The 26,563-nt window shown below is 50.4% G+C and overlaps 9 protein-coding genes across 9 annotated transcripts; 6 read left to right on the forward strand and 3 right to left on the reverse strand.

The window, feature by feature from the left end:
• Positions 1 to 76: 76 nt before the first annotated feature.
• Positions 77 to 1,722, forward strand: HO133_001240 (uncharacterized protein; the record flags this gene model as incomplete). The annotated part of the gene is made up of 5 exons (XM_037292170.1): positions 77 to 89; positions 143 to 187; positions 236 to 674; positions 741 to 1,204; positions 1,259 to 1,722. The coding sequence occupies 5 exons, from the start codon at positions 77 to 79 to the stop codon at positions 1,720 to 1,722; spliced, it is 1,425 nt and encodes a 474-aa protein (XP_037151589.1).
• A 788-nt stretch (positions 1,723 to 2,510) lies between these two features.
• HO133_001241 (uncharacterized protein) lies at positions 2,511 to 4,834 on the forward strand (the record flags this gene model as incomplete). Its single annotated transcript, XM_037292171.1, has 5 exons — positions 2,511 to 3,224; positions 3,274 to 3,362; positions 4,048 to 4,268; positions 4,355 to 4,702; positions 4,755 to 4,834. 5 exons carry the CDS (start codon positions 2,511 to 2,513, stop codon positions 4,832 to 4,834), a joined length of 1,452 nt encoding a protein of 483 aa, XP_037151590.1.
• A 1,429-nt stretch (positions 4,835 to 6,263) lies between these two features.
• On the forward strand, positions 6,264 to 7,369 carry HO133_001242 (uncharacterized protein; the record flags this gene model as incomplete). The annotated part of the gene is made up of 7 exons (XM_037292172.1): positions 6,264 to 6,272; positions 6,349 to 6,389; positions 6,459 to 6,604; positions 6,689 to 6,840; positions 6,904 to 7,029; positions 7,104 to 7,224; positions 7,281 to 7,369. 7 exons carry the CDS (start codon positions 6,264 to 6,266, stop codon positions 7,367 to 7,369), a joined length of 684 nt encoding a protein of 227 aa, XP_037151591.1.
• A 1,498-nt stretch (positions 7,370 to 8,867) lies between these two features.
• Positions 8,868 to 10,810, forward strand: HO133_001243 (uncharacterized protein; the record flags this gene model as incomplete). The annotated part of the gene is made up of 2 exons (XM_037292173.1): positions 8,868 to 9,051; positions 9,099 to 10,810. The coding sequence occupies 2 exons, from the start codon at positions 8,868 to 8,870 to the stop codon at positions 10,808 to 10,810; spliced, it is 1,896 nt and encodes a 631-aa protein (XP_037151592.1).
• A 246-nt stretch (positions 10,811 to 11,056) lies between these two features.
• Positions 11,057 to 13,819, reverse strand: HO133_001244 (uncharacterized protein; the record flags this gene model as incomplete). Its single annotated transcript, XM_037292174.1, has 6 exons — positions 11,057 to 12,588; positions 12,638 to 12,732; positions 12,787 to 13,280; positions 13,335 to 13,463; positions 13,522 to 13,628; positions 13,681 to 13,819. The coding sequence occupies 6 exons, from the start codon at positions 13,817 to 13,819 to the stop codon at positions 11,057 to 11,059; spliced, it is 2,496 nt and encodes an 831-aa protein (XP_037151593.1).
• Positions 13,820 to 14,170: 351 nt separating this feature from the next.
• Positions 14,171 to 16,114, forward strand: HO133_001245 (uncharacterized protein; the record flags this gene model as incomplete). The annotated part of the gene is made up of 5 exons (XM_037292175.1): positions 14,171 to 14,338; positions 14,380 to 14,532; positions 15,141 to 15,308; positions 15,521 to 15,846; positions 15,895 to 16,114. The coding sequence occupies 5 exons, from the start codon at positions 14,171 to 14,173 to the stop codon at positions 16,112 to 16,114; spliced, it is 1,035 nt and encodes a 344-aa protein (XP_037151594.1).
• A 17-nt stretch (positions 16,115 to 16,131) lies between these two features.
• Positions 16,132 to 20,233, forward strand: HO133_001246 (uncharacterized protein; the record flags this gene model as incomplete). The annotated part of the gene is made up of 5 exons (XM_037292176.1): positions 16,132 to 16,420; positions 16,477 to 16,549; positions 16,611 to 16,682; positions 18,846 to 19,016; positions 19,330 to 20,233. The coding sequence occupies 5 exons, from the start codon at positions 16,132 to 16,134 to the stop codon at positions 20,231 to 20,233; spliced, it is 1,509 nt and encodes a 502-aa protein (XP_037151595.1).
• A 922-nt stretch (positions 20,234 to 21,155) lies between these two features.
• HO133_001247 (uncharacterized protein) lies at positions 21,156 to 22,778 on the reverse strand (the record flags this gene model as incomplete). Its single annotated transcript, XM_037292177.1, has 2 exons — positions 21,156 to 21,567; positions 21,628 to 22,778. The coding sequence occupies 2 exons, from the start codon at positions 22,776 to 22,778 to the stop codon at positions 21,156 to 21,158; spliced, it is 1,563 nt and encodes a 520-aa protein (XP_037151596.1).
• Positions 22,779 to 23,574: 796 nt separating this feature from the next.
• On the reverse strand, positions 23,575 to 25,626 carry HO133_001248 (uncharacterized protein; the record flags this gene model as incomplete). The annotated part of the gene is made up of 1 exon (XM_037292178.1): positions 23,575 to 25,626. One exon carries the CDS (start codon positions 25,624 to 25,626, stop codon positions 23,575 to 23,577), a length of 2,052 nt encoding a protein of 683 aa, XP_037151597.1.
• Between the last annotated feature and the right edge of the window lie 937 nt (positions 25,627 to 26,563).

Below are 26,563 nucleotides of genomic sequence, written 5' to 3' on the forward strand. Positions count from 1 at the left end.
ACAAGCATGAGCTCTTGCGCGACAAAACAATTCCCACTGCACCTTCTTCGAACAATCACCCTGAAACTCGAACACAATGTTGTGTGCCAGTAAGTATCTGGGATGAAGCCGTATCCCCTTCCCAAAAGCTAAGTTGCTACAGTATCTGGCGAAGCTCCTCAAGTCCCCGTAGCTTCGGCAAAAAGTGGTAAGCGTTGAAGACTTCAGCAAGTTTTGATCAAGCTGACGTGAATAGGAAACGTCTTTGAGAAACGTCTCATCGAAGCTTACATTTCAGAACATGGCAAGGACCCGGTAACAAACGAGGATCTCTCGACGGATGACCTGGTAGAGCTCAAAGCATCCCGCACGGTTCGCCCACGCCCTCCTACCCTTACTTCAATACCGTCATTGCTGTCTGTTTTTCAAAATGAATGGGATGCACTTGCATTGGAAACACATACTCTGCGGCAGCATTTGACACAGACACGGCAAGAGCTGAGCAGGGCATTGTATGAGCACGATGCAGCAGTAAGGGTGATTACCAGACTGTCTAGGGAAAGAGACGAGGCTCGACAAGCGCTGTCACGGATCAACGTCAATGGTGCGCCAGCTAGCAATGGAGACACCATGGAGGTTGATGGCCAAGAGCTCCCAGGAAATCTTGTCGCGAAGGTTGAGGCTGTGCAAGAGAAGTACGTGACCATCTCCTGTTTCTAGACGCAGATATGTGTGACGGCATCTACTGATACCGTACTCAGGCTGTCGAAGACTCGACGAAAACGTGCCGTACCCGAAGACTGGGCAACTACTGATGTGATTTCAAATTTCACGCCGACGCAAAAGTCGAAACCTCTTTATACTGGTGCTCGGGCGATCTCAGTAGACGCAAGCGGCGATCTGGCTCTGGTTGGTGGTAGTGATGGGACCGCTGGGATCTTCTCCATATCCCAGAACAACTTGGTCCAAGAGCTCCCCGTGGGCAGTCCTGTCACAGAAGCCTTGTGGGCTGGATCTAAGGCTATCGTTGGGACATCATCCGGGATAGTCAAAGTTTTCGAGAATGGCGTCGAGGTCTCAAGCTTTTCCGGCCATGCTGGTGCAGTGACAGCTCTGGCGCTCCATCCAAGCGGAGACATACTGGCTTCAGTGGGCGTGGACAAAAGTTACATCTTCTACGACCTCGCGTCTTCTGCACAAGCTCTTCAGATATTCACAGATTCTGGTGAGAGAAGACATAGTTTGCGATGCACAATCAGATATACTAACAATTCAATAGCTCTAAATACTGCCCAATTCCATCCCGATGGCCACCTCTTTGCTGCGGGAGGCGCTGATGGCCAAATTAAGCTGTACGAGATGAAGAGTGGCGCCAACGCAGCGAATTTTGATGCAACGGGTCCCCTCAAAGCAGTAGAATTTTCCGAGAATGGCATCTGGGTTGCAGCTGCTGTGAAAGGCTCGACGAGTGTCTCAATCTGGGACCTTCGCAAGGCATCTCAGATCAAGGTTCTCGAGACTGGTGGTCAAGTAACGAGCGTACGATGGGACTACACTGGTCAATACCTGGCAACAGCAGGACCGACTGGAGTAGCGGTTCAACAGTACTCCAAATCCTCAAAAGAGTGGTCGGAGCCACTTAGGAGTGCGGTGCCAGCAGTGTCCGTTGATTGGGGATCAAGCGCCCAGAGTTTGGTGTCGTTGGATGGGGAGGGTGCTATCACAGTTCTCGGGTCAGCATGAAGGAGGGCGAATCTTTGAACAAGCGTTGGCGTTTGTCTTCTGTATATTAACATGTATCATCCTCTGCAGGATAGCAGGAAATGAGTGATAAAAGCTTTGACTTCTAAGAACTGGGCATGCTCGAGGGTGCATTGACAAAGGAACTGCATGCCATCATTATTGTGTTCTCTTGACCCTCCCATGAGCACCCTTTATTTGTATTTGCGAAACATCCATTATCTAACATATTCTATTATGCACTGCAAGTGACGCGCCAAATACTCATGCCTAAGGTACCTTAACTCAGTGTTCCTGAATCCTGAACCAAGACGGAGCTAAGAAACCCGGAGGATCAAAAATAGCCGAGACCTCGAATGGGCCTTTCGCCGCCCAGCTTCCTCCCACTTCCACCTTCACACTATTTTCGTGAAGTGGCTCACCGTTCACCATTCTTCGAGCTGCTTGCCTCTACTCCACTTATTTGCCAGCATCTGCCTCTCAAGCCCATGACCAGATCATGGCATCCGTGGCGTCGTTATTGTGCCCTCATCAGAACCGAAAGGTAAGCCTCCTTCCTCATAGACCCAACACCTCTTGGATCAATACTCCCAAATATCTGCCATGTTACTCACTTCGCGTCGATGGTGTAGAGGACCCACGAACAAATGTCAAGTGAAACCAGACATATACCCTGCAACTCTCATCTGTTACCTGAATCTCCAAGCCAACACCCCCAGTCTTCATCAAACTCGTTCTTCAATTTCAACATCCCATCCTTCAGACGCAGTGTAGACTTAAGAAGACCCATCATGTCTCAGTCAGCACAACAAGTCATCGATCTTACGGAAGACGGAAGCAGCCCAGTAGCAGCCCAAATCGTTCCACCCACGTTCACACACTCAGAAGGCCAAAGAGGTGCTCAACGGCCACCACGCTTTGATCGAGACATCATCAGCATCGATGACCAGGAAGACGAAGCGGTGGACTTGAGAGAAGAAAGCCCAGAAATTCAGTTCCTTACGTCACGGCCGCGCTCTCGCTCGCTCAGCACCACAAGACATCCAAGGCATCAGTCTACCCTCAGACAGCGAAGGCATACCCCAGCTGCAAGGTCACCCGTGCGTCGTCCGCAGGTCTCGTTACGCATTACAGGTGCACCGGTAGAAGCTCATGGCCACCAGAATGCAGGCTGGTTATTCCACCCATTCGCGGCCCGAGTCAATACAAACACGCCCCGTACACATGAAGACGAATTGGTAGAATGGGAGAATTTCCCGGGCGGCAACTTTGAGCTTCCTGCACACTTAGACTACTTTGCCCCAGCCTTCGATCTTGAACATCCTACACGCCGTCAACCACAATCTCGATTGCCAACTTACGACCCACCGGCCCCAGCGCAAGAAGGATTCACCAGAACACCGAATGAGGATGACGTGCTCGTATGCCCAAATTGTGATGATGAATTAGGTTTGGGCGACGACGAGGTGAAGAGACAGGTCTGGGTCGTCAAAGCCTGTGGTCATGTATGTGCGATACGTTCTTCTACTTTACTCAAACTAATTCAAATCTCAGGTCTACTGTGGCGAATGTGCAAAGAATAGGTCCACCAGCAAGAAATCCCAGCTCTCAGCCACGTCGAAACGTATCAAACCATTCTCCAAGTGCGTGGTGGAGAACTGTGGCAAGAGTGTTTGGCATCATAAAAGCGTCATTCAGGTGTACATGTGATGAAGAGATTGTCATGCGTGAGGTTGTGTGTTTTATACCAGTCAGCGATTAGCACAGCGATAGGCGTTGGGCCAGCATTCAGGGCGAAGATCGTATGGCCTTCAAGTTTGATGTTACAGAGGTTCTATCATGATACCCGGCACTGCATCAATTTCGAAGAGGAGAGACGATGATATCGACACTTGCAATGGCTGCATATAATAAGATTGTTGGAAGAAAGGTTGCGAGTAAGAGCGGAGCATATAGATAGTAGAGCCAACTACCTACTCAAAAGCAAGCTTCGAGAGCATGCTGTCCCAAACGTACCTGAAGCTTATTCTTCAACTGCAAAGCACAGTACCTAAGTACCTAGATAGTGAATGAGTGCCCTTAGAAATACTTTCTTCGCTACTGCGCTCATCATGCATCATGCAATGCAGCTCGCCCCTGCCCAATCAGGCTAGGTGCAACTCCGTTTGGGGAATTTTCGGTGAGGAAAAAATCTCAGTTTCTGCCAAGTTCCAGCAGAGAGAGCTGGTCGAGACACAAGCCTTTCGCCTACCCGCCGTCAGCCCTTATCCTTAACTTGTATCCGAGCTTTCTCTCTGTGCCTTCGCTGTTTGACAATTGACATCCCAGTTGTCGAACAATGGACACCCGTTCAACCCCCAATCGTCAACTCCAAACGCGGTATTTAGTCGGCTATAACCTTGTCTGCGCTGTACTCTGGACAGCTGTGCTTGGTCGTGTCATATTTCTGGTACCCCTCGTAGGCTTTGGGAATGTACATGGTGGCGTAGGCGAATTCACAAAATGGACGCAGACCCTTGCGTTGCTTGAGGTTTTGCATTCGGCCTTAGGTATGATCACTTGAGGTTCTCCGCCTTTCTTGCTCTCTATCCTCCGCTGTTCTCCAGAGTCAAAGCTGACTGAAATCGCACGCCAGGCCTCGTCCGCTCCCCCCTCCTCACAACCATATTGCAAGTCTCCTCTCGCCTCCTCCTCATCTGGGCCGTCGTCAACCGCTACCCCTCCCCCACGGCATCCTCCCCCTTCTACAGCTTCATGCTGCTCGCCTGGTCCGTCACAGAGGTCATACGCTATAGCTACTTTGTCTGGAACCTGCAGGGACACGGCGTACCCGGATTCGTAACGTGGTCAAGATATAATACTTTCTATGTGTTGTATCCAATTGGGATTTCTAGCGAGTGCATACTCATTTGGAAGGCAAGCATGGTTGCGGAGAGGCCTTTGCAGTTGGCGTTTTGGGGGCTGTTAGGGGTCTACGTCCCAGGTAACCATTTTCGCATGGGAGAAGGGAGAGGAATTGGCTAATTAATGGTCAGGGAGTTATATCCTTTTCACGCATATGATTGCACAGAGAAGGAAGGTCATGAGAGGAAAAGCGGTTGACAGAAGGGATTGAAACAGCACTTGAGCATTTCTGATGACGGGCGACAAGCTCTGCAGGCGCCAAATAGGATTGATGACCGCCATGGTTACTACGATAATGATGTTTCTGGATCGTAACATACCATCCGGCCAAATACAAGCCTCTGGACTGGCCTTTGGGACATAGGTTTTGTCAGCGACTCTATCTCGGGATCGAGTCGCTATGCTACTTCGGAGCTTGTCCTAGCCACATTCCCACTCCCACAAGACCTGTTGCGTTTACTCAAACAACTCTGCACCTGTAAGCTTTTGCATTTTGACCTGGGTCTGTATTGGTCCGGAAGAGCCGCCCTAGTGATGAATGATGAAATTCCCGTTCTTGCGTCTTACGGGATCTTTTTTCTTCAAACAACTTACGCGCTCAAGCTTGTCCCCTGGCTTCTACCGTGCCCTACAGAAAGAAAGCCTGGTGTGATGAGTGCAAAAAAGACACAGTGAATTTCGCTATCTACAAGGCAACCTCCTTGAGCATTCCGTTCCTGCTTTCAATCCGCCTTGACCGAGACAGGAGACTATGTACCGCATCATACCGGACTTTTCCAAGATGTCGCCCATATCACCGTTTGCCACCCCCCCAACCTCGCCACACTCGAAAGACTGTGGGCCCTAATCTCCAGTCCGTTTTGGGTCCGGCATCTGCACTGTTTACCTTGATGAAAATGAAGAGGAAGCGGAAGCAGTCTATTAGATCACCGCCGTGAGCGTTGGAAGAGTGGCCAATCATGGCGAGACGAATAATGTCTGCTACTGGACAAATTGCTGTAATAGATTGGACTAATTTACCCAGGTGTCAACGGCAAAGATGGACCATATCGACCGAGTGATCAGGATAGTTGAGGAAGGGCTTGATGACGCCAAATATGCTTGTTTCTGAAATGGGTATTGATCGTATTAGCAACTTTTCAAAGAGATAAGATGCTGGAGACCTCGTTTTTAGGACACCGAGGCATGAGGGATAAGCTGGTGGTCTGAGCGCGTTGGAATCATAATCTTGGGGTAAGAGTGAGCCGACACTTCAAAGAATCTATAATTTTCGCGATTGAGTAGCACTACTAGCGTTCTGATATTGACATAAGGGCTATTTTGACAATGCACAAACAACGTGGTGATCTGCCATTCGTAAAATTGGTGGTGACTTCTGATGAGATTCATGGAAGTGACAGCCTTTAGTTCAATGGGTATTCGGAATAAAGCAGTGATCTTTGCATTGACTTGACCCTTATTTAGCCCTGACGATTAGCGAGGGTAAGCGCGAAACGCGCCGCGGGACGAGCCGGTGGGGTCCATTAGCTTCAATCGTCGCCGTTTGTTGTAGTTACGAGCTGCACACCTGATTTCTTTCAACATTCTAGATCTCGACATTCCCACATCTCTCCGTCCAGAACCCAGTGGGCGCTGCCATTATGCCTGAAGTAAGATGTCACCGCTTTCTTACTTCATCTTTAGCGCTTATATGGCCCGACCAGGACTAATAGTGGGGTAACACAGGTCAAGCGGACCCTCAAGATTATCACGGAGCAGAAAGTCACGTAAGACGGCCAGCAACAATTGCTCTCACTTCCTCCTCATTGGCTAACTCATCGGCTTCGTACTTGCAGTGGCGATGCGACTCTGGAGATGCCATTGCGCAAATGGAACATTGAGTTGCACCTCCTCGGCCCCCATGGCGAAGATATCCCGGCGGACTGCTTTGAGAAGGTCGTCTACAAACTTCACGAAACATTCGGACAGCGGGCAACCCAGAGTAAGTACATGAGAAATATCTCAAGCTGGCGCATTTTATCTCTCTTCAGTAAAATGCCTGAGCTGACTCGGGTTCTCCGCGTAGCCTTCAAGATGCCTCCGTTTCGTATCCAGGAAGAAGGATGGGGAGAGTTTGACATGCTACTTGTTTTAACTCCAAAGGACAAGGGAGCTGAGATCACCGTCGCGCACGATCTTAATTTTCAGAGCGAGCATTACGAGACGAAGCATCCCATCGTGGGTCCTTACGCTATCAACTCTCACTCTTAACACAAAGCTGACACAATACGACTTGTGCAGGTTTTCAAGAACCCAAAGCCCGCCCTTCTCGCTATCCTGAAAGAGTCGGGACCTGTTCCAGGTGATGCAAACGGAGTCAAGGCACGCGACGAGTCAGCAAAGAAGAAAAAGAGGCCCGATAAAGGGGTTAGTTCAAACAAATGCTTCACAATGTGTAGGTCTCTGTGAAGGTCAACGCTGACCGATAATTCTGGGTGCAGATCGACATGGAGAAATTGGCCGAGAACATGCAAAAGATGACTGAAGACGACCTGCTGCTGGTGGTGCAGATGATCCACGACAACAAGACTGCAGATACCTGGACCAAAAATGATGTTGAGCGTAAGCGTTTCATCTAGATACCTTGTTGATATGTCTGGACTAACGAGCTTCCGCAGAGGGCGAGTTCCAAGTGGATCTCTACACCCTTCCAGATAGCCTAATACGCCAGCTCTGGGACTTCACGAATGAGAAGATCGTTCGGTAGCGAAGAGAACGTTCGAGCGTATCATCGACATCTGGAATAGGTTGAGGCGTTCGAGCCTCTGCTACATCATTCACTCTGTCCCAGCCATCTTCGAAATGGCATTGGGAGTTTGCATTCAGCAATCATGGATCAAATGAGGAGGGCTATAATCCATGGGCTACGATCCAACGATCGAGCGAGAGGAGCTTGGGAGATGGCTGATCTTCTGCGGGCGCATTTCAGGCATGACAAGCACATCCCATCATGTACTAAAAGCTTGAACGAACAAAATGCGTGTGTTGCAATTCGAGCTCATTGCCTTTTCAATGGGAGCTCTGGTCTGAGATAAAACAAGGACCGTAACGGTCTTTAGGACCCGATCACTTTGTCTCATCCAGTGAATGCCCTGTCGATTCCTATGCTTTGGTCCGACGTGCAAGAAGATCGAAACTCCGTGTGACAGAGGTCTCACATAATCCACTTATTCTTGCTTGACGCCCAATTCTCCCTTGCTCTCCCTTTTCCAATATCTGTTACCTCTACGCCCTCAATGTCTACGTACCCGAGTCATCGCCCTGGGGTACCCCTGCCCATCACAGCTATCACGCATTTGCTGTATTCGATCCAACTCTCCGTACTGATGTATCGCAATAGAAGATACCTGCTACCTGCTCCCATCTGTTGCATGTCACTATTATTGTAGGCTAAATGAGTACAATTTGCGGAAAGGCGGGGACTTAATGTCTGTCCTGTATCTTATCCGTCCAGAACGCTGACACGATATTGTACCCGTATGCTAAGAGTTGGAAGTTCACTGGTCGAGTCACAAGTGGCAGCGCGTCTGCATACAAGATCACTCTGTTGCGGCAATAATGACTGCCTAGAGAGATACATACACATACACGACTCCCCGGCTTCCGTTGCTATAGACGTTCCTGAAAAAAGTACTAGAGTTTCAAAGAGCGACCCCAGCGACTAGAATAAGGATTGTGAAAGGGACTCAAGGGAGCGGAGTTATCTCCTCGGCGGAATAAGACAATTTTTACAGTGAAGCCACAGACGCGATTCAAATAAGAAAAAGGCATTCTTATTGAGTTACCAATTCGTTCGGTAGATGGTTGGAGTAGGTAAATACTCCTGGGGGGATGCAGGGAAGCACCCTGCGCCGCTGCGGCTGTTTGTTGACGTTTGAGCTTTTCCAACTTCCCGCCTCGCAGCCTCTCACTCCAAATGGGCTAGAGAAATCTTCTTGCTCTGGATTTCTGGAAACAGTGAAGATCGACTCAACAACCGCTGCGAAACAGTCATCCCACTGCGACGAGATCACTGAAAAGTGTCAATAGTGAAAAGAGAAGAAAGTTCGAATACGTCTTCGATGGTCGCGGTTCGCGTAGCGACATTATCCCTGCCGCCGATCATCCCTGTGTTTACTGAATGACGGACCGAGCTTTGAATGTACGCACTGCAGCGATTGCGCTACCTTTCAATCTTCAGCGACATCCTAAGTCAGCTGCAAGATATGGCGCTGGATCCTCGTGGTTTCCCCGGTGTTGCTTCTGAGGTCCGCCAGCTCAAATCCTCAGCTTCAACACCTTCCCTGCGCTCAAGAGATTCCGAGCTCGTTCCAATGGGCAGAGCAACACCAGACAATGGAGGAGGAAATGTAAGGGTGGTTGTCCGAGTGAGAGGCTTTTTGCCTCGAGGTAGACTCTTCTCTCCTAAGGAAAAGGTTGTTGCTGACAGTGTCCAGAGATTGACCGGGGAGCAGAATGTCTCGTGGAGATGAACCCAGATACCCAAGGAACCAAGCTACTCATACCCAATACTACCGACGCTGCCAATGCGCGCACCCAAAGCAGGAAGATAGTGGAGGAGAAGAATTTTATCTTCGACAATTCCTTTTGGTCGCACGAACCAGAAGACGAGCACTATGCGCATCAAGAGGACATCTACAATGCGCTCGGAGAAGAGTTCCTGGACCACAACTTCGAAGGCTACCATACATGCATCTTCGCCTACGGCCAGACAGGCTCAGGCAAATCATACACAATGATGGGTACTCCAACCCAACCAGGACTCATCCCTCGGACCTGCGAGGATCTCTTCCAGCGCATTGAATCTAGCGTCTCTCCTCACATCTCATACACCGTACGCGTCTCTTACTTCGAAGTCTACAATGAGCATGTTCGCGATCTCCTGGCCCCTCCCAGCCAATCGTCAGAAAAGCACCCTTACTATCTCAAGATTCGCGAGTCCCCAACGGAAGGACCGTACGTTAAGGACTTGACCGATCTTCCTGTCAAGAATTACACGGAGCTCCTCCGCTACATGCGTCTCGGCGACGCCAGTCGGACTACAGCATCCACCAAAATGAATGATACATCTTCCCGCTCTCATGCCGTCTTCACCATCATGCTCAAGCAAATTCATCACGACCTATCCACAGACAGTACCACCGAACGCCTTGCTCGTATTCGATTGGTTGACCTGGCAGGAAGCGAGAGGGCGAAGGCGACAGAAGCCACTGGTGCTCGTCTCAGGGAAGGAAGCAATATTAACAAGTCTCTGACCACCCTAGGACGTGTCATCGCAGCTCTTGCAGATCCTCGCCATGGCCGTGTGCACAATGGCGGCAAGACGCGAAGCAAAGACGTTGTGCCTTATAGAGACTCGATTCTTACCTGGCTGCTCAAGGACAGCCTTGGAGGCAACAGCAAGACAGCAATGATTGCTTGCATCGCCCCCTCCGACTACGATGAGACTCTGTCAACTCTTCGGTATGCGGATCAAGCCAAACACATCCGCACGCGTGCCATCGTCAATCAAGATTCTGTGTCAGCAGCGGAGCGAGATGCTCAGATCCTGGAGATGCAGAATACGATACGTGAATTGCAAGTCCAAGTCTCTGTAGCGAATCAAGCAGCCAGTGAGCGAACGAACAGAAGCAGAGAAGCAGTCTCAGCTGCAGATAAGAGTGTGGGAGCTAGGGACGACAAGCTCGAAGAGTATCAGAGTAAAGTGGAGCGGATGCAACGCATGATGGAAGAGGAGAGACTGGTAGGGGAAAGCAAGATTCGCCAGCTGGTCGAGCAAAATGAGGCCTTGAGGTTGCATCTCAAACTCGCAGTGGAGAGCTTGAGAAACCCTATAGCCGTTACCCCTCCAGCTCCACAGACAGAGAGCGTTGTGCAAGACGACCTCAAGCAGCAGACGTTTGAGAATCAGGAAGCGGACAAGGAGAATAGTCCTGAGTTCGAGGAAGAGGAAGAGGAAGAGGAAGATCACGAGGAAGAGAGTCCGCATGACAATGACAGGGCCGAGACTGAAGCTGTGGAGATGCAGGCGAGGATGGAGGAGTTGTTGAAGGACTTGGGATTGTTTAAGCGGAAGGTGGCTGATGATCATGAGCGATTTGGGATAGGGAGGCAGAGGCCTCCGTTGGGGGAGGTCAGGGTCAATTGACCTTCTGCGCTGGGTGTCTGAGAGGTCTTGTGGATACTGACCCATGAAGCGGCATTGGTCGAGGCAATAGGATACCTGGACTGCGTTTTGATTGTAGCTGCTTCGAACTTTAGCAAGGCGCTTAGGTGTAGATAATCGCAAAGCATCTGTGCATCGAATGGTGTCCTCCTTGCTCGTCCTCCTTGGTCAATAACGCGTGACATGTTTCTCTCCCTCTACCTTCTCCGTTTAGACGTTCGATTCCACTCATCGCTTCGGTCGCAACTGCGCAATCATCTTGTCAATCTCTCCTACCCCGCCTCCACTCGCCCTGCTCCGCAAATCCTCCAAAGCCTCCGCATCCCTTGCCTTGAGCAGCTCCTCTCCAGCCTTCGTAATCATCCCACACTTGATCCACATATCCGACCTCTCTCTCGCAGTCAGTCCAGTACATTTAGCCACGAAAACTCCACCCGCCAGCTTCGTATTGCCGGCTCCGAGAATCTCGTTAAAATAGGGTTCCCAGCCAATGCTAGATCGTTTGTTCTTGATGGCGATTTCCTCAAGCTCTGCCCAATCGCGCTTTGCTACCAGGGCGCGTAGTCGGATCCAAGCGAGAGTCTTGTCTGGCACGCGAAATTCAGAGGCTACTTTCGTAGCACGTTTGGCGTGGGTGGTGAGGATGAGGCGGTGAAGGGTAGCATTCAGTGATAGACCGGTGTAGACTTTCTCCCCGCCGTGGAGGTCATTATCGAGGGTTGTTTGCAGACGAATTAGAGCTTGGGCTTCCGAGAAAGATTTGTGGTAGAGCGAGGTGGTTGGGTCTTTGGTGTTGTCTGCTATGAGTTTCGCTGCAAGCTTGAGCTTGTCGACTTTTGTTTGAGGGGCAGTTTGAGCGAGTGCTTCGGAAAAAAGGAGGTTGGCGCCGTCGAGGCGGCGGTCGTCTTGGTAGTAGAGGTCCTTGAGAAGGGACTGGTCTTGGTCCCGGGCAGATGATTCGACGAGGGCGGTGGCGAGAGGACGGTTGGTCAAAAGGCGGAAGAAGGAGGCCAGGGGAAGGGTCTTCTTGAGGTGAAGAAGAACGAAGAAGACAAGGTCGGTGTCTCCTGATGCGATTGCCTTGTCAAGGGCGAGCTCATCTTCAGACATCGAGAGGAGCAGGGGTACTTGTTTGCCTGCCCGTGATTCATGGTTGAGGAGCTGAGTGGCAAGATGACTACGGCCTTCATCGTAGGCCGCACGGGCTATGTATTCGAAGGAGATTCCTCGCTTGTTGGCAAGCTTTTTTACTACCGTTTCGCAAATAGCGCCTTCGTCGGCAGTGGAATTCCTTACTTTCTGTGAGGCCCAATGGACGTAGATCTTGTTGGTGGGAAGGCGGAGATAGTCTGATAACCGAATAGCAAGGAGATATTCTCGGCGGTTAATGAGACGCTGGATGAGCTTCTCAGCAGTGAGTCGCTCGTATTGCTCAAACGATAGTGGCAGGCCAAGTCGGTAATCTCGCACAGCGTTGAGCACTCGCAATTTTTCGCACATGTCAACGAAGTCATCGCTACTATAGAGGTCGAGCACTGACTTCCCAAATGAGGCAGCTTTGAGGAGCTGCTTTTGCCAATGCGTGCTATATTCCTGACCTGCTGAATAGACACAAGCAGCCACAGCATCGGGCAGATTTGGTCGTATCAGTTGGATGTTCTCATCTGCTTTGGGTGACTTTTTGTCCAGCTGGTCGACGGCATCCAAGAGCACGGAAGCTGGTGATGTCGATCCAAGTTTGAAGATATCTTCAGTAGTGCCTATATGAATGTCAGACATGTACGAGGCCTCGGATGCAGATATACCTACTGGGAACCCTCTGCAGAAATTCGCATACGTCGTTAGTCATTATACGGACACCGTCTATATCTGCCAGCAGATGCACCCATCCATCATAGTAGTATCTATAATGCAAAGTATTAGAGTTCTGACTGTACTTCAAGTTGCCACAAGCTTACTTCAACAGCGCACCGTCCGGTCCTATCATGTGGACCTCATCCTCCCACACTAGCAAGACAGAATCATTCCCACACCATTGGACGTCTTTCGGTATGGTCTTTGCTTTTGATTCGTATTCCCCAATCTTATTCTGGAAATCGCTGGTAATCACCCAGACCTTACCGTCTTCTGTGTAGAGAGTCACGTAAAGTCCGTTCGGAGACACACTGACATATTTGAAAGGTCCATTGGGGAGGACTCGGTCTTCGGCTTCGCTTGAGTCGACCACGTAGATCGTCTGACCAATAGCAAGCAGAACTTCCACGGAGCGAGAAAGAGTATAAGCCGGGGGTATCACGGTCCACGAATGCACAGTGGCTTCAGGAGGAATGGCAAGAAGCTTGGGCCGTGGTTCATTATAGTGTGACACGGCTATCAGGCGATTATTCGAAAGGATCGCAACGAAGCCAGTGGACCAGAAACGGCAGGCCTTCACTCCGTGTTGCTCAGCGCCCTAGTGCTTCGTTGATCAGTCCTTGAAGTCGAGGTTTGCTTCCGACGGACATACATTGCCAAGAGAGAATTGGGTGAAATCGCCTTGCAGATCGTAGTAGCATCTGACTATGCCATCCTCTGTAACGACGAGTAGCTTCTCATCTTCTGACCATCCTAGCCCACGTATTGAGCCTTTGTCCCACTGCATATATCAGTCACTGCACATTTAGACCTCTAGTACTCGGGTATGTATCACCCACATTGATTCTACGTATTAGTTTCCCTGCGCAGCTATAGATATCAATGCCAGTCTTCGAGGCTTGAGATCCTCGGTATGTATGTAGCTTGTCTTCGTCCCGGTACAAGGCTAGAAAGTCATCAGCTTCTGGTTTCGAGGCGCCATCCACATCAAGAGCTACCGATCGCTCCTGCACATGGAGCCCCAGCTATCACATAGTTCTCAAGTTCCAAATCTTGGTCAAAAACAGCATCGTAAAGCTTGATTTTGCGGTAGAATCTATCTCCAACTCTTTCCCAATCAGCAGTGGGGTTCGACATTGGTCTGAAACTGGAAAGAAGACGGTCTCAGCATACTGAGTTTCGTGACACTCAAAGTAGGGTCTTTACATGCAGTGACTAGGTAAAAAATAACGTGGTAGGAGTTTGGAGCGGGTGTCGTCGTTGTAGTACTACTGTCCTATCCGAACGTTCATGCTATAATAGCTTCCGCAGAGCCTCAAACCAGCAAGTGTGTCTGGACGTCGCTGATGACATAACTAGCCCAGATAGTATTGCAAATGATTGAAGGAAAGGTCCAGTTCAGTGTGAGAGGGGACAAAGAACGGGGTCAGAATATTCAAGTACATGAGAGCAAAGCCAATAGAAGACAACCCCGGACAGTTCTCCGCAATGCCAGACACAGCGGACCCTTCTGGACTGGTTGAGAGAGTGCAAGAACTCACTGACCTCGAGCTTGCAATGCTTCTGAGCCTTGTGGCTGGTCAGCATTGTATCGTAGCAGCAGAGCAAGATGACTTGGACTCACTGGAGCAGGAACTTCAGCTTGTACTAGGGACTGTATCTCCCCCAGCCATTTCTATTGGCTAAGAGACTGACAGATCGCTTCCAATGTCTTTGCCTTATATCATACTGTGCTTCATTGCAACCATTCAACCACCCTGGCGGACTTCAGGGATGGTATCCTTATTGACAGCAAACCCAGTGACTGGTTAGACAATGGGGAACTGGGAACAAGCATGGATTCAGATCAGGTAGGTTTTGAAACGTTGAATACCTCTCATCTTCAGCCTTTGTCTTCTTGGATCCTTGTCTGCTTTTGTGCATGAACTCAAAAATGTACATTGATCGCCTTTCTCCGCGTCCTATTTTTCCAAAGATCTTTCTCTTTCAGCGTTATGCACTTGCAGAAAGTCAAGGCCACCAGCTCTCATAGGAAGAAAGCATTATACTGATGTGGCATTTTGGAGACGCTCTGGTTCGAGGTGTTGAACAGTCGAGAGACGTAACGAGAAGCCTGTGTTGTTCTCTTAATGATCTTAGATGCACACTCTCATTTCCCCAAGAAAGGAGCGAAAGGTCTTGTATTTCAGCTGGATGTCTGGCTGAAAGCTTTTACCCTCTTTCTCTTGATCCGTGAAGCTCTTATAAGTGGGCTTTGCATACAGCCTCGTATCTATACTGCATTCAGATCTTGGGATTGCCTTTCTTTTTCGAAATCTTCGGCTCTCTCACTTGATCTTTCGGCTGTAATGTCATACATTCAATTGGCGTATCGGGTGGCCCGCTGATGTGGGTCATGGATCCGTGGATTCTTTTGCGTTGGATCTGCCTTAGTAACATACTGATTAAACCGCGCTAGTCGTCGCGAAGGCATTATGGGCCGGCAAAACACCGCTCTGCGAGTCCGATACAACCAATCCGCACAAAGCAAAATGAGAGGCAACAAGATGATCGAAGTATCGCCAACGTTGTCCTGATCACGGGCCTATCTTTAGCGAGCGAAGATATACAAATTCAAGCTCTGGAAGTAAGCCACCAGAAAGCCACTTTCAAACGCTTGAAAGCTGACCATCCATTAAGCTCTTGCGCACCAAACGCATATTCACCCATACCGCTATTCATACAGCACCAAAGACGTTTCTTCTTGTCCTGGTCACCTCGAGTTCAGAGCCTCGTCTCAACCATCATCTGGTCGGTCTCGTAGCTGACAGCTGTCAGGCGTGCGCTGAACATTATTAGCGCGACCACATCTTCATATCGCATTACCATAGTCAAGAAGACGGATTTGCCAACCTAGAAGAAGCCTCTGAGTGGATAGAAGACGATCACGCCTCCGTTTCTTCCGTCATCCATCGATCCAGTGCTCAGTACTCATCAGACATAGTACCGCCGCACAGTTTCACGCAACAAGAGATCAGACAATTAGCCGAAGTGAGCGAGGATATCAACTTCACGGCCGAAATCAAGGCGTATCAGCAAAATATTATCACATTCCTTCGATTGCATCGAGCGGTTGGTAGCGGGGTATCACCTAGAGCAACTCAGCACCTCACCAATCTTGTCCAGTATGGCGTTCCCATAGTTATATACCCTTCATATACTGACCTCAATAGGTATCTTGCTATCATACACGGTCAATCATACGTGTCCCCGTCTCTAGTTGCACTTGCTATACGCAAGATCTACCCCCATCGCGTCACAATAATTGGGCCCGAAGCCGAACGAAGCATTCAATACGGGAGCGATTTTCAAGCGGCGTCTGCTGTTCTCAAGGGGTACGATCCATCGCAAGTGATCGAAGAAGTCCTAGCATCGGTAGATACACCGATTTAAAACCTACAATTATCATTATGGCAGCTTCTCCGCCTGACGGGGATTTTGTGTATCCCGACCCTTCCCTTTTTGGTATTAATATGCCGCCGCCACCTCATTCCCACCCTTACCCGTTAACCCTTTCCTCGGGGCCTAACCCCCATGCTGCCCCCGCTCCAGCACCAGCCCCCATCGCTGGCCCTATTCCCGCTCCGCGCCTATCTGCTAGGGGACTGCAGCCCTTTCCGGCGTTGTTTCCTGGACTACAAGCCCCAATCGAGCTCACCAACGTGGCCGATATCGCCTTTTGGGATAAGCAATTGCTGTGTAATAACCCTCGTTGTTAACGTTTTGAAGTCTAATGTATTGATCGGATTGCGTAGTGTCGTTCGATCATAGCCGTATCGGCCTTCGCAACGGCCAGCAGGGTATACGCAAACACTCGTCGGTGAGCCGGTGAGTTCTCTTTTGATCGGAACCCTTTTCGGGCGTATAGCTGATGCACTTGCTATTCTAGCCGGTGTCGCGCCCGGATCCAGTTGAGGAAGTTGTGGCAGAGCGCCGGAGGAGAGCCCTATGTCAAGAGGCGGTAAGAGGGAAGATCGCGGGGGGGGGAATCTCTTTGTAGGATAGTTCAAAGAATGAAGTTGTTCTTCGCTGGCTGATCTACTACTAGCCCCTGTTTTACGTGAGGTCTCTTGACCAATGATTGCCCTAGAGTGCTCCCCTTGTTGTTGCAGCGCAGATGTTGTTCTGGCTAGGCTGTTTCCCATTGACTACGCCTAGAGGGCACAGGACCTAAAGAAGCATGCAACGCTCACCGGATTTTCCCTACGTTAATCTTTCTCTGGGTATGTGCGTCTGACATTGTGTTCCTCCACAAATTCTCTAGCCTGGCGGTGGTATTGGCTCTTGACAAATATTCCCACAATGCTACTTCATCTGCTTACACAACACCCCTACAACTCGCACCTAACCATCAAAATCGCAACATGGCTGCCCCAGCACAACCGACACCTTCTTTGTATCTAGCACCAGCGAGACCCTATGATGCTCCTCCAGCACAGATTCTTGCGGTCGTCGGACCGGCAATCCTTAGTGGTCTGACTACACACCTCCAGGCAGCGGTCCTCCCCAATATAAGCGCTCCGTTGCCGCACAACCCTAGTCATATCAGATCCAACAGTTAAAAACATAGATCCCAAGCTGCTATCCCTTTGGCCATGTGACCGCTGATGAGGCCACCTGGGTCGAGAAGTAGCCCAGGAAGAACCCAATCATTGCTCATAAACTGATTGATCTTCACATCATGCGGGTACTAGTCGAGGTTCTTGCAAAGATTCCGACCACACAGGCCATTCTGTCAAGCAATGCGGTCGACCGATTGGGGCTCCTAGCCTTGTTAATCGGCAGGAAAAACAACCTCCTGCTTGTGCATTGATAACAAAAGTTCCAGGCGGTCCCATGCTCGTACGATCTTACGAGTCATCCAACATCGGATTCGAGGGGACTTGGCCGCTCCTGGCAGACAGCTTAGCAACAGGATGCTCCCTTGAGAGCTACGAGGAGAAGTGAATGCAGGGGCCTCGTGTCTTGGAACACGGTCACCACAGCGATCAAGGAAAGATGACCTATGAAGTTGGAGAACTGCTTGTATAGACTTTGTCTCATGCGTTGATTCAATGGAACCTAAGCACATTGGACTGCAGTAACGACCAGGAAACCCCGGCACGATGTCCCTTTTCCGGGATGTTTTCCTACCCTCGAGGCCATTGTGGACTCTGAAGACCTCGATACCGTCTTTGGAGTCGCTCGATTCTAGATGTTCTCGAGCCCGGCTGAGGCCAGAATCGATGAATTTTTTTCTTTGAGCGGGCCATTCAAGCTTCAATCACAATTCTTCCTTGTTTGACAGCGCCAAAAGGATCAGGTACCCTTCCTCCCTCCCCTCGAGTCCATAGCCTCAACGCTCCTCTGTCCTTGCCAAGGGAGCAGCACCTTGACTCGGCTAGTTCACAAGAGTTGCCTTTGGGTGGTGTAGGTTTTCCCCTATCGTCGTGACTTTCTAACTGCACTTCTAGCCTCTCGGCAGACAAACGTCGTTCTCAAAGAAATGAAAGCGGAAGCCCAAGGCATACCTATCCCTCCTTTTTAGGGGGGCCCCGATCGGGATAGGAGTCAGGGGCGAGAGAGAGAGAGAGAGAGACCGTGATGAAAGCGGTAGCGATGATGGGGCTAATGACCGTGGTTCAGACAACTATCGGGCACAAGCTGAGCATGGGCTGGAGGAGATTCGAATCAGCACGGCAGACAAAGAAAGGATGTTGTGGATCAGCTTGCAATCGTGAACAGCGAGCAAAGGCTTTTAGAATGTGTTCGAGCTTGCGTGGTCGATGGATCTCGTTGGCTAGATCTAGATCTCGAGAACGTGAAAATTTAGTTTACGTATCGAGACCCTAAAGGTCATTGATTTATTCAAGTTGCGTACTCCCATAGGCCATATTCATATTTTCCCACGTCCCAAGCATGATGCTGTGCCCATAGCCGGAAAGGAGTCAATGTTCTTGTGACGCTCAGTGTTTATACTCCTAAGCGAGTTTGTCTTAGGGTTTGAGCGACATCGTGTAATTTCCTTAGTACTTCCTTTATTAGTACCTGTGCGAGGATCATGAGTTTGGACATCCCCATCTTTTTCTTCACATATCACAACACTCTGCACATCTCTTCTGATTCGAACTTCCACCTACCTCAGAGTCTTCGAAGACAACCCCGACCTACATATTACCAGAGAGTTCCACCATGGCTCGTACACAAAAACCAACATTAGCACCACCACGGGTGGTCCTCCATCCCGCTCCGATTCCACAGGCTCCGCGAGGGTCGACCCCGAGAGCTACGATGACTTGGCAGAGACTTCACAGTTGTAAGTCGTTGACCGTACCTCCCCCTAAACGGGATAATTCCTTTATCGCGGGTCCCACTTAGGTGGTATCTACTAACGCGACACCGCTCCTTCAGTCCGCAACGAAATAGACGCCATAAGGAGTCACCTGGAGCCCCCAGGCACCCAGACACCTTGGTTGCACGAACTCACCTGGTTATACTTCAACCAGCATGTAGCTAGAAGACGCCTTGGCGGAGTTATAGCAAATGAATACGCAAGCGACCGCAGTCTGTTCTCGCGGTAAAAACCAGAACCGCCCTTGAATGTGACAAGCAGTGCTAAATGATACCAGCTACAGCAGAGATCAACGTGTTGAAGACAATGTGCATCTGGCCACCATAGGCTTCGAACCTGTGAACAAGAGTGATGAGGCACTGTTTCTGTGGAAGTCCTATCTAGGGGCCCACAACTTGGCATCAGTGAATACCGTCGGCACTGGCCTGCCAGATGCTCTTCGTCACCGGGGAGGTGCCAGACAAGCGGTAGTTTTTTTGGCTGCGAGGGCTCTTGGTCGTACTGTGACGGTCGGACCTCCAGCAGTGACCGCCACGGTAGGGGTTCCACAAGCGGCAGGTGGACCACCTTTCACGACAGCAGGCGGGTTGGCCGAGAGCGCTACTGTTGGATTAGGAGGAGCTGGCCCTTCCACCGCAGTTTTCAGGGCTGCTCCCAGTGGTCCTCACGAAACGCCTCGTAGAGAAAACCACAGGACACTCATGACCCGCCAGGTGGAAGATGCCATCATCAGTGCCGCGCTGAACAACGATGAGACCCTCCTGCTGGCATTGCACTACCACAGGGAGAATCTGCCAGATCGCTCCAGAGAATCTGACAGGACGGCGATCACAAGGCTCGCTGTCCAATTCCTTGACTTCGCACGACCACGTGCGAGCGCTAGTGAAGCCTTGATCGAGCTCGCACGAGCAAGGTGGGACGTAGACGCGGCTCTTGACAGCTGGGGCTCCAACAACGGCGACGGCGTTGAGAATTACGATGGAGCGGATGATCAGAACAACGAAGGCCAGCCACCGAAGAAGAAACAACGGCTCCATGATACTGATGCTGCAGATGAGGGGGAGGAGGAGGAGGAGGAGGAGGAGGAAGAAGAGGGCAACGGAAAGGGGAAAGGGAAGGGGAAGAGCAAATTGAAGGGCAAGCAGAAGGGCAAGGGGAAGGAGAAAGAAGCAAACGAGTGACTGAGTGCGTGTTGACAGATAGAAAAGAAGCATGCATAGGCTGGGGATGCTTCCAAAAAGCGGGCACTTGCATTCTCAAGCATGTGGGGATTGTATCAATAACCCAGGAATGAAACTCTTAACTCCAACCCAAATGTTCTGCTGCTTACCACTACAATCCAGATGTTTCCATGACTTATTCGATAATAGCTGACCAGTACTAGGAGGCGAGAACAAATGGCAAATGGCGGCAGAGATCGAGGACTGACGTCCTATCTATTATGAAGGCTATTACGACATTCGTACCTATCCTTGCGAGATATTGGGGCGCCGATGCGTTCGTGGTTACCGAGGCCTCATCCAGTAGTGCATCAAGTCCGCCAGACGCAAGGCCCGTCTCACATCTCATCATTTTCATCCCACCATGCCTCCATCCACATCCTGCAGGCCTTGCTGCGATGCTCACTGTTTCTCTGAGTCATGCAGAAGAATCCCAAGTATCGTTGACGAGGAGTGGCTTTACCTTCTCTGCTACCAGTATTTTTCAAAGCGACTGCTTCTGGGAGAACATTACGCTGCTCGAATCCTCGCGACCTGGCGGCCAGGGAGGCCGCAAGCTCAATTCGAGCTCCAACTCAATAAAGTACTAGGACCGAGATGCCATGCTCCTTCTTCAATCACTCGTCCGATACGGGATAATCTTCCCCGTAGTCCGCCAAATTATTCGATACTTTCTTCTCGCCAACCGCTTCCAGTGGAGCCCATTCAGGCTCACCAGCCTCCTGCATCAACCTCATAGCCTCAGCCTTTTCTTTGGCGTCTGCTGCGGCTTTAGCGCTAGCTTTCGCTTCTGCATCTGCATCTGTTTTCCCGGTCGCTTTTTCTTTTGTTTCAGCCTCTAGGGCTATTGTATCTGCAGGCTTTTCTTTTGCTAGCCCGTCAGCTACAGGTTAGGCTCGACCAATTTGGCCACCGCCTTTGTGTCTCCAACCGCTACGTTATCCTCTTGGGTTGGGACTGTTTCGGCTGGCTTGTTGATTACTGTTATGTCCTCAACCTGAGCATTCCCATTTGATACCGACCCTAGCTTTTCAGTGGTTGGACTGTTCACTGCCGCTGCGCTGTAAGCTGGAGCTGGGGCCGCGTCTGCGATGGCTGAGTTGATGACTGCAACTGTGTCCGCAACCGCGGCACTGCCATTTTGGATTGAAGCCGCCTCGTCAACGGCTACTTTGAGCTCAGTGATGTTGGAGTTTGTTGGTTGTTCCACAACTGGCGGCTTGGAGAGTGCTACAGTCCCTGGCGATGTTGTGGTATTTGCTGTCTGTGGTGGGAGTACCTTTTCCTCAACTGTTCTATCATCCCCGTCAGCAGTACGTCCTCCAGCCTGCTCTCGACATTTCCTTGACCCTTACAGGTTATTCTCTGGTATCAAACCCGGGTTTTCTTCCGTCGTCACACCTTCAGCAGCCTTGTCTGGTGCCTTTTCCGCAGTCTTCGCCTCTTCTTTCTTCTTTCGTGCCTCCTCAAGAGCTTTGTGTTCCGCATCCTGCCAACCACCATCATGATGGTCCCCTTTCCAAGATCCCGCAAAATAGTGATGGACCAGCTGAGAGCCATCCTGCTTCAGGCCTGCCCACTGAACTTGATGACCAGCACCAAAAGCTTGAATTGGAAGGATAACAACCTCGCCAACGATCTGTGGCTCGGTTATTTTTGTGAAGTTCTTGTATGTGACATTCCTGCCGGTCAGACCTGAAGCATAATCAAAGAAAGCCGTTGTAAGAGCCGCCGGACCAGTAGTAACGAGAACGTCCGGGATTGTAGGAACCATCTCTGAAATAGCTTGGTTCTTCGAAGCTGCTAGACTCTTGATATTCTCCATCACACGCTGGACCAAGAACCCCATAAATGGCTGGTTAGGCTTTGACATGATGGTCCAATTTACCAATTCAAAGAGATCCTCTCCGTTGGTAAAAGTCCTCCCGTCAGGTCCGTACTTGTTGTCGACTTCGACACCAAGCAAGATCCCAGCGGTGTCTTCGAACTGTTTGGGTACCCAGGTGCTGATAGGCTTTTCGCAGCCCACGTCGAGATCATTGTAGACACCACCATCTGCCAGCATTACAAAGTACCTTATCAAATCCGATCTCAGTATGTAATCCTTGACCTCGAAATATAGTTCCTCCATCTCAGGCTGCGTTTCATGGAAATGATCTCGGACATAGCTCTCCATTACCTCATCCGTCAGCACTTCATGTCCCCAATCAGGGTTCAAATCTGTCCATGTCTGGAAGTGGGTCCGGTCCTCCTCACTCATTGCGGCGACTGGGTATTTGCTCGTCTGCCATATCTTGTGTGTCCATTCCTGGCTTGAAGGATTGTCGGTTTGGAGTTCTGTAGAAGGGGGCAGTTTCTGGTAGTCGAAAGCGGTATTTATGCGCGCAAGGTGACCCCAGTAGATGTAACCGAATATGACGATGATGATGCCAAGGATAGAAATGGCCTTGATGAAGGAGGATATCCGTAGCTTAGAAACGGGTGACGGTTTTCGTGTAGAGGCCATCTTTGGAGGGTGGTAAGCTTCACATCTACCACTCGAAAGGTCAAGACATAACAAGGGAAGCCGCAGAGAAATTGGCTTGGGAAGAAAGGAGGATGAGCATGTCGAATACCCAACGCCAGCAATGCAAGGGGGAGACGATGCCTACAGCCTCATGGAGTGTGTCGGAGATAGGATCATAGGGCTGACTTCAGGTATCAGCAGATTTAATGGATGTGATAAATTAACGGTCTGACAGCCTACCAACTCATACTCTATGCAATGCGTATGTGAAGGCAAAGAACCAGGGACCAACGACGTTTAGGTGATGTTGACAGGGGTTCAATTGCTATCTATAATGATTGATACCCATTCTCTATTCTATTACAGCCAGTCCCTGAAAACACTCTCGATCTCCACTCTACAAAAGCCAAAGGCCCGACCCATCCTGTATCACAATCGCAATAGAAGCCAGCTCCGTGGCGAATGCGTGAAGAGCTGTCGCTCGTGGAGGTAAACCCCTGGCTCCGCGTGGACAGCAACGAGCCAGAGAGGTATGAAATGCAAAGACAGAAGAAGTCCTCCGTCATACTCTCGGCTTCTAGATGCCGAACTCCAACAAACAAAGGCCATGCCAATGTAGAGCGCCTGGACGCAACGCCATTGATTGCTAAGGAGCAACGATCGTATGGGTCACACGCCAATTCAAGGTAGAGGTGATCAAAGGTTGGACGCATAGTCGACGCCATGTTTGTGCCGAAAAGAAGAGCTACGCAAACTGGAGGCGAGTTTGGTGCGGACAAGGAGCAAGAGCTGAAGATCACCTCAGCGGGCTCTTGACATCTTGCACGCCCCTCTTCAGCACCTCGTCCAATTTCCATCGTGGCGGCTGGTAGACCAGTTCGCCGTGTGGCCCACCCTTTTCGGTCCGCCTCCACTCCTTCTCCATCTCTGGTGTGATTCCTTCCGGAAGTGGCTCAGCACCACCAGCAATCCCAGACGAGAACTTGATCTGCAGAACGTTACCGATCTCGTCGCAGGCTTCAAGCAGTCTGTCCAGATCATCTTTTGTGTGTGCAGCAGACACACAAAATCTGGCTCTCGATGCAACGAGCGGCGTAGCTGGGTAGCCGACAACCACAACCGAAATCTTGCGCTTGAGCATCTCATGTGAGAAAGCTGGCATCTTGGCAGGATTGTAGAGGAGGACAGGTATGATCGGAGAGTCGTCGTGACCAGAAACGATGAACCCAAGGCGTTTCAACCCAAGTCGGAGATACCGTGAATTGAACGCCAATCGCTGAAGACGTTCCTCGCCCTGACCTGGAACAAATTCGCCACTGATGATCCTTAGGGCAGCAGATATTTGAGCTAGCACAGCAGGCGCTGGAGATTCATTATAGACTGATCCAGCATTGGTGAGTCTGAGCTTGTCAATGATAGCTTTGTCGCCCGCGACGTATCCTCCATTGGCGCCAAAGGATTTCGTGAGGGTGCCCATCAAGATGTCGACTTCGGAGGGATCGATACCGAAGTAGTCGCAAACGCCTCTGCCCTTCGGACCGAGCGCTCCAATCGAGTGTGCCTCATCAACAAAGAGATTGAACTTGTATTTCTTTTTTAACGAGATCAAGCCAGGTAGATTGCACATTGTGCCCTCCATAGAATAAAGGCCCTCCACTACGACAAGAATCCTCTTCCACGGCCTGTGTGTCCGTGGCTGGCCCTGGGATATAACCTCCCTCAGAAGCCTCTCCAGATCTTTCATGTCGTTATGCTTGAACATCGTGATTGTCGCTCCGGATAGACGAGCACCAAAGCGTATTGATGCATGGTTAAGCTCATCAGAAATGACCAGGCAGCCCTTGCCAATGAGAGCAGGGAAAGCAGTTGCGTTTGTCCCAAAACCCATGGAAAAGACCATCGCGGATGGTTTCCCAACGAATCGCGCAATCAGGTCTTCCACTTCGACATGGAGATCTGAAGTACCAACATCTGCACGCGTACTTGCAAGGCTCAAACCATACCTCTTCACATTCTCTTCGACTTGATCGGCGCAAGGTCCTTCTGATTGGGCAAAGCCGAGGTAATTGTACGAGCTCATGTTCAATGTCTCCGTCGTTGTCCCGGTATGCTTGAAGTGGAGATTGTGGTCGTCGGACTGTCGATCGATAAGTGTGATGTACCTGCCAGGCACTCCAGTGACTGGCCTTGCAAAGCAGTCATTTATTCGCATCTTCAACCGCCTGACGTAGAAGTCATCGAAGCCGTTGTTCAATGCTGCGTAGCCATCAATGGCTTGCAAATGCCGGTAGTGATCCTTGTGAAATCTCTTGCCGAAGAAATCTCGAATGTGACCAAATATGATTAGGATTAAGTAACTAATGTACGTTGTAAGCAAGTAGTAGTATGGAGGCTCGTCCATGACCGGTTCTGGAAAGTCTCCGCCATGGTGGCGGCTGGTATATCTATGTGTGTGGTGACCCAGCGGACCGAACTGCGCATGCTGCCTCGCTATTCTGCGCACTTCTGCCGGAGAAGGTGGCTGGAACAGTGTCGTTGGTGGTTCGTCCATATTCGCACTATCTGCCCTAGCTGTAGACAAGGATATGGTCGGTAATGACAGTGATGGAGAGCTGATCTGCTGGGAGGGCGAATTCACAAAGGCTTGCTGCTGCGCGGCGGCGAGGAGCGCAGCTGTAGCCGTCTGTGTCTCGCTCTTCGACTTTGGCGAGGTTGAAAAGAAATTGGGAAATTTCTTTATCCTTGGTGAAGATGCTCTCCGGGGAAGCTCGTGTTTCTCATTGTAAGTGATTGTGGTGGTCGAGGACGGGGAGGTGCTTGCGAACGGGTTCATGAGTCTGCGCGACATGATGCTCGCTATCGAGCTGGACACTTGGGTAGGTTGCTTCTGCAATTAGGATAGAAGAGTCAATCCAGGTAGGAAGCGCGTTTCGAGAAATCGTAGGCTGATCAATGGGAACTGGAAGCTGTCGTCCTCGTCCGGGCAGTGTTGTGAGGCGAAGCAGCCGGGGATCGATCTATTAAGGTACAACGTGGAAGTGAGACGTGTAGAAGAGGTGGCACGGGCAAGCCAGTTCCTTATGGAGAGTGATTAATGTGTAGAGGTGAGAGGGTAGGAACAATGCCAAAAGGCACGTCGCTGGCGAGATGAGTAAGAAGTCGCGGAGGAAGACGGAGGAGAGATGAGCTTTCCGAAGACCGAGAACCAAAATTCGATGGACGATGGCAATTTGGGTGCGTCTTCAATTTTGTCGGTCACACGACGGTATGATTGTACCTATCAACTTCGGAAAGAAGGCGTCCTATCGTTTGCTTGCATCATAATGAATTGACTTCACTGCACCAGTGGTCGGATCTGATGCAATGGATTCGTAGCGGTCCGCTTTAGAGAGAGTAGTGGAATGTACTTGGAGTGGCGCCGCTTCAAAGGAAAGGACCGAGATGGTAATAATGCCCGCTGCTTCCCGAATGCTTATGAACAAAGAGAGAGAGACAGTACAGTACAAGAGAGGAAGGAAGAGGAAGGAATGGAGGAATTATTAAAAAGGGTCAGCAGCTTATGTTACTCAGCTCGGTAGGCATGCTTGGGGGAGATTAGACAGCAAGATACCAGTATTCCGTACTCGTAGCTGATTGGAAAAAATGAAATCAAATTGCCAACGGCAGAGATTGCTTGCACACTACTTCCCGGCACCATCGGCTTCCGGCTGTGATTTTCCTTGTCTTGGCAATAGGGCATCCTCCTCGGTAGGGCTGATACCCCGGATCCCGAACGACGTAGATGA

Source organism: Letharia lupina (genome assembly GCF_014066315.1).
Source record: "Letharia lupina isolate WasteWater1 chromosome Unknown contig_12, whole genome shotgun sequence".
Lineage (NCBI taxonomy): Eukaryota > Fungi > Ascomycota > Lecanoromycetes > Lecanorales > Parmeliaceae > Letharia > Letharia lupina.